At 47.1% G+C, this 14,166-nt stretch overlaps 1 protein-coding gene across 1 annotated transcript in view; it reads right to left on the bottom strand.

Moving 5' to 3' along the window:
- The window catches only part of LOC128643350 (glutamate receptor ionotropic, kainate 4-like), a 38,647-nt gene extending 24,793 nt beyond the window's left edge, over positions 1-13,854 (bottom strand). The window contains exon 1 of the mRNA XM_053696280.1: positions 13,635-13,854. Coding sequence (XP_053552255.1) covers positions 13,635-13,833 — 199 coding nt within the window. The 5' untranslated portion in view covers positions 13,834-13,854. The remainder of the gene's footprint in view (positions 1-13,634) is intronic.
- Between the last annotated feature and the right edge of the window lie 312 nt (positions 13,855-14,166).

Genomic DNA, 14,166 nt, shown 5'->3' with positions numbered 1-14,166 from the left:
ATCAGGCTGTAGTGTGGTCTCACTGCTGTTAGAGAGATTACAACACGTCTCACTACTGGGGGCATCAGGCTATAGTGCAGTCTCACTGCTGTTAGAGAGATTACAACACGTCTCACTACTGGGGGCATCAGGCTGTAGTGTGGTCTCACTGCTGTTAGAGAGATTACAATATGTCTCACTACTGGGGGCATCAGGCTATAGTGCGGTCTCACTGCTGTTAGAGAGAGTACAACACGTCTCACTACTGGGGGCATCAGGCTATAGTGCGGTCTCACTGCTGTTAGAGAGATTACAACACGTCTCACTACTGGGGGCATCAGGCTGTAGTGTGGTCTCACTTCTGTTAGAGAGAGTACAACACGCCTCACTACTGGGGGCATCAGGCTATAGTGCAGTCTCACTGCTGTTAGAGAGAGTACAACACGTCTCACTACTGGGGGCATCAGGCTATAGTGCGGTCTCACTGCTGTTAGAGAGATTACAACACGTCTCACTACTGGTGGCATCAGGCTATAGTGCGGTCTCACTGCTGTTAGAGAGATAACAACATGTCTCACTACTGGGGGCAACAGGCTATAGTGCGGTCTCACTGCTGTTAGAGAGATAACAACATGTCTCACTACTGGGGGCATCAGGCTATATAGTGCGGTCTCACTGCTGTTAGAGAGAGTACAACACACCTCACTACTGGGGGCATCATGCTATAGTGCGGTCTCACTGCTGTTAGAGAGATTACAACACGTCTCACTACTGGGGGCATCAGGCTATAGTGCGGTCTCACTGCTGTTAGAGAGATTACAACACGTCTCACTACTGGTGGCATCAGGCTATAGTGCGGTCTCACTGCTGTTAGAGAGATAACAACATGTCTCACTACTGGGGGCAACAGGCTATAGTGCGGTCTCACTGCTGTTAGAGAGATAACAACATGTCTCACTACTGGGGGCATCAGGCTATATAGTGCGGTCTCACTGCTGTTAGAGAGAGTACAACACACCTCACTACTGGGGGCATCATGCTATAGTGCGGTCTCACTGCTGTTAGAGAGATTACAACACGTCTCACTACTGGGGGCATCAGGCTATAGTGCGGTCTCACTGCTGTTAGAGAGAGTACAACATGTCTCACTACTGGGGGCATCAGGCTGTAGTGTGGTCTCACTGCTGTTAGAGAGATTACAACACGTCTCACTACTGGGGGCATCAGGCTAAAGTGTGGTGTCACTGCTGTTAGAGAGAGTACAACATGTCTCACTACTGGGGGCATCAGGCTATAGTGCGGTCTCACTGCTGTTAGAGAGATTACAACACGTCTCACTACTGGGGGCATCAGGCTATAGTGCGGTCTCACTGCTGTTAGAGAGATTACAACATGTCTCACTACTGGGGGAATCAGGCTGTAGTGTGGTCTCACTGTTGTTAGAGAGATTACAACACATCTCACTACTGGGGGCATCAGGCTATAGTGCAGTCTCACTGCTGTTAGAGAGATTACAACACGTCTCACTACTGGGGGCATCAGGCTGTAGTGTGGTCTCACTGCTGTTAGAGAGATTACAATATGTCTCACTACTGGGGGCATCAGGCTATAGTGCGGTCTCACTGCTGTTAGAGAGAGTACAACACGTCTCACTACTGGGGGCATCAGGCTATAGTGCGGTCTCACTGCTGTTAGAGAGATTACAATATGTCTCACTACTGGGGGCATCAGGCTATAGTGCGGTCTCACTGCTGTTAGAGAGATTACAACACGTCTCACTACTGGGGGCATCAGGCTATATAGTGCGGTCTCACTGCTGTTAGAGAGATTACAATATGTCTCACTACTGGGGGCATCAGGCTATTGTGCGGTCTCACTGCTGTTAGAGAGATTACAACACGTCTCACTACTGGGGGCATCAGGCTATATAGTGCGGTCTCACTGCTGTTAGAGACATTACAACACGTCTCACTACTGGGGGCATCAGGCTATAGTGCGGTCTCACCGCTGTTAGAGAGATTACAACACGTCTCACTACTGGGGGCATCAGGCTATATAGTGCGGTCTCACTGCTGTTAGAGACATTACAACACGTCTCACTACTGGGGGCATCAGGCTATAGTGCGGTCTCACTGCTGTTAGAGAGAGTACAAAGGATATAGGAGGCGCTATAGAGCCGTAGGATATATAGAAAGATCTATGGATATAAAATTGGCTGTATTAAACCAGCCTTAGAAAATCTAAAATCACGTACCAAATCCCTTCATATATTTAGTAATCAATAAAAGTGTAATTTAATCGAGTGGCAATAAATCCTTACAGCATAGACTTGATGGGTGTAAAATAAAACAGAAGGGCAGAGAACCAGGAGTCCTTACTGCATATAAAATACAATTTATTGTCAGAATAAAACTTAATAATCAAATGCAATATTCAGTTAAAACATATTTAGTTAAAACATATGCAATATTCAGTGAAACATAACCTGTTTTGTTCAATAAATTCACAGCTAAAATACACAGTTAAAATCAATGTAAAATCCAATACCATTCACACATACAAAAAAATCAGAACCGGTTAAGCCATTCAAACTATTTCAAACCTCTCAGATACTCGTAAATGAGGATATAAATGATAGCTAGTGGAGAACACATAAAGACGCTTGTGTTCAAATCCTAATGTTATTGTCCCATGGGGATCCCCGGAAATTAATGTCCAGAATGACAATGTGGGTTTGTGTTACTTTTCCAACTTTGTGATATTCGAGTCAGCGCCCCCAAATAGGACCGTTATAACTCCAGTCTCTCTTAATTCAAAACTTGGCCCCCGAAGGTTTAAAAGTTCATTCCTTACTGTCCTCTTAAACACAGACAGTCAAATAAATAAACAAAGTCGGGAGGCTTTCTTACCTCCTTTCAAATGTCCGCCCAAACGTGTCTGCCAACGGTCTCCTTACCTGGCCCGACACTCCGGCTGCTCCTTCAGATGTAAAACAGCGATGATCCCGTGAATTACGTCACCCGGTGTCCGGATCCTGGGTGACCACTTGCGCAAGTGTTAGTTACCACGGTTATTTCACAGGATGCCCTCTGCACTTCTGTACGCCAGGGTACACAGAGTTCTGTCCAGCTCCAATTCTTCAGACGTTCACAAACAGTAGCAGGTAAGTCCTCTATGCGTTTCAACCCCTTTCCTGGGTCTTTTTTTGTTTTGTTAGAAAGAGTACAACACGTCTCACTACTGGGGGCTTCAGGCTATAGTGCGGTCTCACTGCTGTTAGAGAGATTACAACACGTCTCACTACTGGGGGCATCAAGCTATAGTGTGGTCTCACTGATGGTAGAGAGAGTACAACAAGTCTCACCACTGGGGGCATCAGGCTATAGTGCGGTCTCACTGCTGTTAGAGAGAGTACAACACGTCTCACTACTGGGGGCATCAGGCTGTAGTGCGGTCTCACCGCTGTTAGAGAGAGTACAACACGCCTGACTACAGGGGGCATCAGGCTATAGTGCTGTCTCACTGCTGTTAGAGAGATTACAAAATGTCTCACTACTGGGGGCATCAGGCTATAGTGCGGTCTCACTGCTGTTAGAGAGATTACAACACGTCTCACTACTGGAGGCATCAGGCTATAGTGCGGTCTCACTGCTGTTAGAGAGAGTACAACACGTCTCACTACTGGGGGCATCAGGCTATAGTGCGGTCTCACTGCTGTTAGAGAGTTTACAACACGTCTCACTACTGGGGGCATCATGCTATAGTGCGGTCTCACTGCTGTTAGAGAGATTAAAACACGTCTCACTACTGGGGGCATCAGGCTATAGTGCGGTCTCACTGCTGTTAGAGAGAGTACAACACGTCTCACTACTGGGGGCATCAGGCTATAGTGCGGTCTCACCACTGTTAGAGAGAGTACAACACGTCTCACTACTGGGGGCATCAGGCTATAGTGCGGTCTCACTGCTGTTAGAGAGAGTACAACACGTCTCACTACTGGGGGCATCAGGCTGTAGTGCGGTCTCACCGCTGTTAGAGAGAGTACAACACGCCTGACTACAGGGGGCATCAGGCTATAGTGCGATCTCACTGCTGTTAGAGAGAGTACAACACGTCTCACTACTGGGGGCATCAGGCTGTAGTGCGGTCTCACTGCTGTTAGAGAGAGTACAACACGTCTCACTACTGGGGGCATCAGGCTGTAGTGCGGTCTCACCGCTGTTAGAGAGAGTACAACACGCCTGACTACAGGGGGCATCAGGCTATAGTGCGATCTCACTGCTGTTAGAGAGAGTACAACATGTCTCACTACTGGGGGCATCAGGCTATAGTGCGGTCTCACTGCTGTTAGAGAGAGTCGTGCTATTTAACCCAATTTAGTGGAAAGCCACTACTGGGGGCATCAGGCTGTAGTGCGGTCTCACCGCTGTTAGAGAGAGTACAACACGTCTCACTACTGGGGGCATCAGGCTATAGTGCGGTCTCACTGCTGTTAGAGAGTTTACAACACGTCTCACTACTGGGGCATCATGCTATAGTGCGGTCTCACTGCTGTTAGAGAGATTAAAACACGTCTCACTACTGGGGGCATCAGGCTATAGTGCGGTCTCACTGCTGTTAGAGAGAGTACAACACGTCTCACTACTGGGGGCATCAGGCTATAGTGCGGTCTCACTGCTGTTAGAGAGTTTACAACACGTCTCACTACTGGGGGCATCATGCTATAGTGCGGTCTCACTGCTGTTAGAGAGATTAAAACACGTCTCACTACTGGGGGCATCAGGCTATAGTGCGGTCTCACTGCTGTTAGAGAGAGTACAACACGTCTCACTACTGGGGGCATCAGGCTGTAGTGCGGTCTCACCGCTGTTAGAGAGAGTACAACATGCCTGACTACAGGGGGCATCAGGCTATAGTGCGATCTCACTGCTGTTAGAGAGAGTACAACACGTCTCACTACTGGGGGCATCAGGCTGTAGTGCGGTCTCACTGCTGTTAGAGAGAGTACAACACGTCTCACTAATGGGGGCATCAGGCTGTAGTGCGGTCTCACCGCTGTTAGAGAGAGTACAACACGCCTGACTACAGGGGGCATCAGGCTATAGTGCGATCTCACTGCTGTTAGAGAGAGTACAACACGTCTCACTACTGGGGGCATCAGGCTATAGTGCGGTCTCACTGCTGTTAGAGAGAGTTGTGCTATTTAACCCAATTTAGTGGAAAGCCACTACTGGGGGCATCAGGCTGTAGTGCGGTCTCACCGCTGTTAGAGAGAGTACAACACCTCTCACTACTGGGGGCATCAGGCTATAGTGCAGTCTCACTGCTGTTAGAGAGATTACAACACGTTTTACTACTGGGGGCATCAGGCTATAGTGCGGTCTCACTGCTGTTAGAGAGAGTACAACACGTCTCACTACTGGGGGCATCAGGCTATAGTGCGGTCTCACTGCTGTTAGAGAGAGTACAACACGCCTGACTACAGGGGGCATCATGCTATAGTGCGATCTCACTGCTGTTAGAGAGAGTACAACACGTCTCACTACTGGGGGCATCAGGCTGTAGTGCGGTCTCACTGCTGTTAGAGAGAGTACAACACGTCTCACTAATGGGGGCATCAGGCTGTAGTGCGGTCTCACTGCTGTTAGAGAGAGTACAACACGTCTCACTACTGGGGGCATCAGGCTATAGTGCAGACTCACTGCTGTTAGAGAGATTACAACACGTTTTACTACTGGGGGCATCAGGCTATAGTGCGGTCTCACTGCTGTTAGAGAGAGTACAACACGTCTCACTACTGGGGGCATCAGGCTGTAGTGCGGTCTCACCGCTGTTAGAGAGAGTACAACATGCCTGACTACAGGGGGCATCAGGCTATAGTGCGATCTCACTGCTGTTAGAGAGAGTACAACACGTCTCACTACTGGGGGCATCAGGCTGTAGTGCGGTCTCACTGCTGTTAGAGAGAGTACAACACGTCTCACTAATGGGGGCATCAGGCTGTAGTGCGGTCTCACCGCTGTTAGAGAGAGTACAACACGCCTGACTACAGGGGGCATCAGGCTATAGTGCGATCTCACTGCTGTTAGAGAGAGTACAACATGTCTCACTACTGGGGGCATCAGGCTATAGTGCGGTCTCACTGCTGTTAGAGAGAGTCGTGCTATTTAACCCAATTTAGTGGAAAGCCACTACTGGGGGCATCAGGCTGTAGTGCGGTCTCACCGCTGTTAGAGAGAGTACAACACGTCTCACTACTGGGGGCATCAGGCTATAGTGCAGTCTCACTGCTGTTAGAGAGATTACAACACGTTTTACTACTGGGGGCATCAGGCTATAGTGCGGTCTCACTGCTGTTAGAGAGATAACAACACGTCTCACTACTGGGGGAATCAGGCTATAGTGCGGTCTCAGTGCTGTTGGAGAGATTACAACACGTCTCACTACTGGGGGCATCAGGCTATAGTGCGGTCTCACTACTGTTAGAGAGATTACAACACGTCTCACTACTGAGGGCATCAGGCTATAATGCGGTCTCACTGCTGTTAGAGAGATTACAACACGTCTCACTACTGGGGGCATCAGGCTATAGTGCGGTCTCACTGCTGTTAGAGAGATTACAACACGTCTCACTACTGGGGGCATCATGCTATAGTGCGGTCTCACTGCTGTTAGAGAGAGTACAACACGCCTCACTACTGGGGGCATCAGGCTATAGTGCGGTCTCACTGCTGTTAGAGAGAGTACAACACGTCTCACTACTGGGGGCATCAGGCTATAGTTTGGTCTCACTGCTGTTAGAGAGATTACAACACGTCTCACTACTGGGGGCATCAGGCTATAGTGCAGTCTCACTGCTGTTAGAGAGATTACAACACGTCTCACTACTGGGGGCATCATGCTGTAGTGCGGTCTCACCGCTGTTAGAGAGAGTCGTGCTATTTAATCCAATTTAGTGGAAAGCCACAGGTTTATAAAATAAGTAAAATAACATGCTATATATGAAACACAAAATAATAATGACCTCTAGGTCCCTTTATCCCCTGCTTAAATAAATATATAATCACATACAATATATTTTTATAGTTGCTGCTATCGCTGCGCTACTTACCCCATTCCCTGTGCTTAGGTCCTCAAAATGACGCTCCCATTGGAGCCTATGGACGCATGCTCTCATGAGCGCAATGCTTCCCATCTCGCGTTCGCATTGCTAATAACTTGTAATACCAGCGCACATTAGCATGCGCTGGTATTACACAGTGAAGCGCAAATATCGCTTTCATGAAAGCAATATTTAGCGCTCCACTTGTCTTTTCCCCTGCAAAGACATGAAAGCCGGGTCTTTCAGTACTTGCCCTATTTGGACAGTGATACCCCAGATAGCTATGCCATGTAGCCAATTTGTATAACGAAAGACTTCGGCTCTCTGTCTGTGATAGTTACATCAACCATTGTGTAAGTTAATTATATCAACCATTGTGTAAGATAACTGTATCAACCATTGTGTAAGGTAATTGTATTAAGGTAATTGTATCACAGACAGAGGGGAGGATTTTGTGTGGGAGTGGCCGAGAGTATTGTATGTGTTTATTGGTTGTTTTACAAAACCCTGTGGGTGGTACTAATGTGTAAAAATGTGTATTTAAGAACAATAAACCCACAGCTCTTGCTGATATCTGTTTGACCCTCACCATGGAGCTTTGACTCATGCTTGGGGGGAGGGAGAGGGGAAATTTACTGTATGCTGTGCCTCTGGAAGGGAAGATCTACTAAACAGCGGTTTAACACTTTTATGCTTGGGGGTGCCGTTACAATTGGTGGTAAGCGACGGGATCATTCCCACAGCCAGAAGGACAGCTACAGGAGACACCATTCCGTGGATTTACAAGTTGGGGGCAACGCATGTCCCAGTACAGCGACCCTAAAAGCAACAGAATAGAACCAGCAGTGTTATATGAGGAGGAGGACCTGGATGGCCAGGATGCATTAAGGAAAGGCATCTGGTACCAGGCCCTGGATAATGTACAATACCAGCAGGGTAAGAGTCTCCCCAGTGAAGAGCAGCAGTTGCAGAAGCAAGTGGCCCTGCGGATGCCCTTCCTGGGAGAGCAGCCCCTGGAGGAATGGATGAAGGAACTAGAGCACCGGGTATGGCAGGAGCTATGGCTGGAGGATGCCTACCAGGCGCTCTGGTGGTATATGGCACAGTATATACCCTGGGCAGCCGAGCATGACAGGCCAGAGGGAGAGGAGTTTGATGGTCCTGGCTTGTTATGGGAGTCCTTTGCAGAGCCTGACTTCGGGAGCCCTGCGCAGACCAGACTTCAGGACATTTTCCATGAGAGGGAGGCTAGGCATGACTGAGATGACCCCCATAAGGTAGAGCAAGACCTGGCTCACCTAGCAACCCTGGAGTGGGAACTGGAGCAGGATTACAGAGATCTCTTCCACTCCATTGGGAAGGCTCAGCAGGACAGCCGTAGGATATATAGAAAGATCTATGGATATAAAATTGGCTGTATTAAACCAGCCTTAGAAAATCTAAAATCACGTACCAAATCCCTCACCATATATTTAGTAATCAATAAAAGTGTAATTTAATCGAGTGGCAATAAATCCTTACAGCATAGACTTGATGGGTGTAAAATAAAACAGAAGGGCAGAGAACCAGGAGTCCTTACTGCATATAAAATACAATTTATTGTCAGAATAAAACTTAATAATCAAATGCAATATTCAGTTAAAACATATTTAGTTAAAACATATGCAATATTCAGTGAAACATAACCTGTTTTGTTCAATAAATTCACAGCTAAAATACACAGTTAAAATCAATGTAAAATCCAATACCATTCACACATACAAAAAAATCAGAACCGGTTAAGCCATTCAAACTATTTCAAACCTCTCAGATACTCGTAAATGAGGATATAAATGATAGCTAGTGGAGAACACATAAAGACGCTTGTGTTCAAATCCTAATGTTATTGTCCCATGGGGATCCCCGGAAATTAATGTCCAGAATGACAATGTGGGTTTGTGTTACTTTTCCAACTTTGTGATATTCGAGTCAGCGCCCCCAAATAGGACCGTTATAACTCCAGTCTCTCTTAATTCAAAACTTGGCCCCCGAAGGTTTAAAAGTTCATTCCTTACTGTCCTCTTAAACACAGACAGTCAAATATATAAACAAAGTCGGGAGGCTTTCTTACCTCCTTTCAAATGTCCGCCCAAACGTGTCTGCCAACGGTCTCCTTACCTGGCCCGACACTCCGGCTGCTCCTTCAGATGTAAAACAGCGATGATCCCGTGAATTACGTCACCCGGTGTCCGGTGTCCGGATCCTGGGTGACCACTTGCGCAAGTGTTAGTTACCACGGTTATTTCACAGGATGCCCTCTGCACTTCTGTACGCCAGGGTACACAGAGTTCTGTCCAGCTCCAATTCTTCAGACGTTCACAAACAGTAGCAGGTAAGTCCTCTATGCGTTTCAACCCCTTTCCTGGGTCTTTTTTTGTTTTGTTAGAGAGATTACAACACGTCTCACTACTGGGGGCTTCAGGCTATAGTGCGGTCTCACTGCTGTTAGAGAGATTACAATACGTCTCACTACTGGGGGCATCAAGCTATAGTGTGGTCTCACTGATGGTAGAGAGAGTACAACAAGTCTCACCACTGGGGCATCAGGCTATAGTGCGGTCTCACTGCTGTTAGAGAGAGTACAACACGTCTCACTACTGGGGGCATCAGGCTGTAGTGCGGTCTCACCGCTCTTAGAGAGAGTACAACACGCCTGACTACAGGGGGCATCAGGCTATAGTGCTGTCTCACTGCTGTTAGAGAGATTACAAAACGTCTCACTACTGGGGGCATCAGGCTATAGTGCGGTCTTACTGCTGTTAGAGAGATTACAACACGTCTCACTACTGGAGGCATCAGGCTATAGTGCGGTCTCACTGCTGTTAGAGAGAGTACAACACGTCTCACTACTGGGGGCATCAGGCTATAGTGCGGTCTCACTGCTGTTAGAGAGTTTACAACACGTCTCACTACTGGGGGCATCATGCTATAGTGCGGTCTCATTGCTGTTAGAGAGATTAAAACACGTCTCACTACTGGGGGCATCAGGCTATAGTGCGGTCTCACTGCTGTTAGAGAGAGTACAACACGTCTCACTACTGGGGGCATCAGGCTATAGTGCGGTCTCACCGCTGTTAGAGAGAGTACAACACGTCTCACTACTGGGGGCATCAGGCTATAGTGCGGTCTCACTGCTGTTAGAGAGAGTACAACACGTCTCACTACTGGGGGCATCAGGCTGTAGTGCGGTCTCACCGCTGTTAGAGAGAGTACAACACGCCTGACTACAGGGGGCATCAGGCTATAGTGCAATCTCACTGCTGTTAGAGAGAGTACAACACGTCTCACTACTGGGGGCATCAGGCTGTAGTGCGGTCTCACTGCTGTTAGAGAGAGTACAACACGTCTCACTACTGGGGGCATCAGGCTGTAGTGCGGTCTCACCGCTGTTAGAGAGAGTACAACACGCCTGACTACAGGGGGCATCAGGCTATAGTGCGATCTCACTGATGTTAGAGAGAGTACAACATGTCTCACTACTGGGGGCATCAGGCTATAGTGCGGTCTCACTGCTGTTAGAGAGAGTCGTGCTATTTAACCCAATTTAGTGGAAAGCCACTACTGGGGGCATCAGGCTGTAGTGCGGTCTCACCGCTGTTAGAGAGAGTACAACACGTCTCACTACTGGGGGCATCAGGCTATAGTGCGGTCTCACTGCTGTTAGAGAGTTTACAACACGTCTCACTACTGGGGTCATCATGCTATAGTGCGGTCTCACTGCTGTTAGAGAGATTAAAACACGTCTCACTACTGGGGGCATCAGGCTATAGTGCGGTCTCACTGCTGTTAGAGAGAGTACAACACGTCTCACTACTGGGGGCATCAGGCTATAGTGCGGTCTCACTGCTGTTAGAGAGTTTACAACACGTCTCACTACTGGGGGCATCATGCTATAGTGCGGTCTCACTGCTGTTAGAGAGATTAAAACACGTCTCACTACTGGGGGCATCAGGCTATAGTGCGGTCTCACTGCTGTTAGAGAGAGTACAACACGTCTCACTACTGGGGGCATCAGGCTGTAGTGCGGTCTCACCGCTGTTAGAGAGAGTACAACATGCCTGACTACAGGGGGCATCATGCTATAGTGCGATCTCACTGCTGTTAGAGAGAGTACAACACGTCTCACTACTGGGGGCATCAGGCTGTAGTGCGGTCTCACTGCTGTTAGAGAGAGTACAACACGTCTCACTAATGGGGGCATCAGGCTGTAGTGCGGTCTCACCGCTGTTAGAGAGAGTACAACACGCCTGACTACAGGGGGCATCAGGCTATAGTGCGATCTCACTGCTGTTAGAGAGAGTACAACATGTCTCACTACTGGGGGCATCAGGCTATAGTGCGGTCTCACTGCTGTTAGAGAGAGTCGTGCTATTTAACCCAATTTAGTGGAAAGCCACTACTGGGGGCATCAGGCTGTAGTGCGGTCTCACCGCTGTTAGAGAGAGTACAACACGTCTCACTACTGGGGGCATCAGGCTATAGTGCAGTCTCACTGCTGTTAGAGAGATAACAACATGTCTCACTACTGGGGGCATCAGGCTATAGTGCGGTCTCACTGCTGTTAGAGAGATAACAACATGTCTCAATACTGGGGGCATCAGGCTATATAGTGCGGTCTCACTGCTGTTAGAGAGAGTACAACACGTCTCACTACTGGGGGCATCAGGCTATAGTGCAGTCTCACTGCTGTTAGAGAGATTACAACACGTTTTACTACTGGGGGCATCAGGCTATAGTGCGGTCTCACTGCTGTTAGAGAGATTACAACACGTCTCACTACTGGGGGAATCAGGCTATAGTGCGGTCTCAGTGCTGTTGGAGAGATTACAACACGTCTCACTACTGGGGGCATCAGGCTATAGTGCGGTCTCACTACTGTTAGAGAGATTACAACACGTCTCACTACTGGGGGCATCAGGCTATAATGCGGTCTCACTGCTGTTAGAGAGATTACAACACGTCTCACTACTGGGGGCATCAGGCTATAGTGTGGTCTCACTGATGGTAGAGAGAGTACTACACGTCTCACTACTGGGGGCATCAGGCTATAGTGCGGTCTCACTGCTGTTAGAGAGAGTACAACACGCCTCACTACTGGGGGCATCAGGCTATAGTGCGGTCTCACTGCTGTTAGAGAGAGTACAACACGCCTCACTACTGGGGGCATCAGGCTATAGTGCGGTCTCACTGCTGTTAGAGAGATTACAACACGTCTCACTACTGGGGGCATCAGGCTATAGTGCGGTCTCACTGCTGTTAGAGAGATTACAACACGTCTCACTACTGGGGGCATCATGCTGTAGTGCGGTCTCACCGCTGTTAGAGAGAGTCGTGCTATTTAATCCAATTTAGTGGAAAGCCACAGGTTTATAAAATAAGTAAAATAACATGCTATATATGAAACACAAAATAATAATGACCTCTAGGTCCCTTTATCCCCTGCTTAAATAAATATATAATCACATACAATATATTTTTATAGTTGCTGCTATCGCTGCGCTACTTACCCCATTCCCTGTGCTTAGGTCCTCAAAATGACGCTCCCATTGGAGCCTATGGACGCACGCTCTCATGAGCGCAATGCTTCCCATCTCGCGTTTGCATTGCTAATAACTTATAATACCAGCGAATATTAGCATGCGCTGGTATTACACAGTGAAGCGCAAATATCGCTTTCATGAAAGCAATATTTAGCGCTCCACTTGTAAGCTGGCCCTAAATACATATTCTAAGCATATTATTGAGGTTATTCCCAGTCTCCCTCTAGCCATAAGTGCTGTCATGTTGATAGCTAGCGTCACTATATTCCAGTGCTGACATATTTGCATATGCGCAGTAACTCCCCTTCAGATACATACAGTGAAACCTATAACTAGAGGGAGGTGCATGAAATGTATTTAATATTTAATGTCCATTTAAAGTCTGGCATTCATTAAATTAAATGACTGCAGTAGTGAGGTAAACTTTGTTGTCTATATCCAGCATTAGTCAATATTAAATTAATTTGAAAATAATACATTTAAATTTATTGAAACGATTAAAAAACATTCAATTGTGGTAAAAAATATTAACTTAGAGTATGTCTGTTGTGTATCCAAGGCAAGATTTACATCTTTATTCCCGTTCGTCAAAAGATACTAAGATGTTTCCACGACAACCCCCTTGTGTCTGGTACCATCACGAAGCATTGGGTGCCATTCTCAGCCAAGTTTGCAGTACACAGACAGTACTGAAATAAAAACTGGCCTGCACAGCAATAGCTATCAGCCAAACAGACAAATGCTCTGTAAGTGAGGATACCCAAAGCATCTGCAAATTAGCCTAATCATAAATCATGCCCTGGCTATATCTCTGGCTTTGAATCTGTAGTGAAAACAAACTGTACATTACTGTTTCATGTTTTATATTTAGTAGCAGTTGAACTAGTTAAATGATGTCTACAAGGGGAGAAGCAATTAAATGAAATGACTGCACTGAAGATGTTTTATAATAGATGTAAATAGCAAAGCCTTACCTACAGACATGCCAATGCCATAGCCCTTGGTGTCCAGAAGACCTCCAACTTGAGTGAGATTGCAGTTGCGTTGACGATAATATTCATTCATAGTGGATTCCAAAAGGAATGCATAGTTTGAGTTCAACACTCTGGCTATTCCTTCCTCTGTGCTCTTGACAAATACGCTTGGCTGCTTTGAGTGCATGTAATTCCACATCCGTTGATATGTCTGGTATCGGGAGTTCTAATCAAATAATGATAAATACCCATAATTAGTTCCACTGCTGATCAAAATTGGCTATTCACTAACTATCCACCCATAACCATGCCATTTATAAAATACCACACTTTTAAAAACATTAAATAATCTATAGACTTTAAAAATTATATATATATATATGTGACGAGACCAATCTCGCCACTGTGCATTGGAGGAGCCTGGTTGCCCGCCTGCTGCCTTTAGACTATGGCCCCATGTTGAAATGCTTACTTTTCCCCTGCAAAGACACGAAAGCCGGGTCTTTCAGTACTTGCCCTATTTGGACAGTGA

This window comes from Bombina bombina, unplaced genomic scaffold (assembly GCF_027579735.1).
Source record: "Bombina bombina isolate aBomBom1 unplaced genomic scaffold, aBomBom1.pri scaffold_712, whole genome shotgun sequence".
NCBI lineage: Eukaryota > Metazoa > Chordata > Amphibia > Anura > Bombinatoridae > Bombina > Bombina bombina.
Note: the sequence above shows the minus strand (reverse complement) of the source record. Positions and strands in the feature narration are given on the sequence as shown.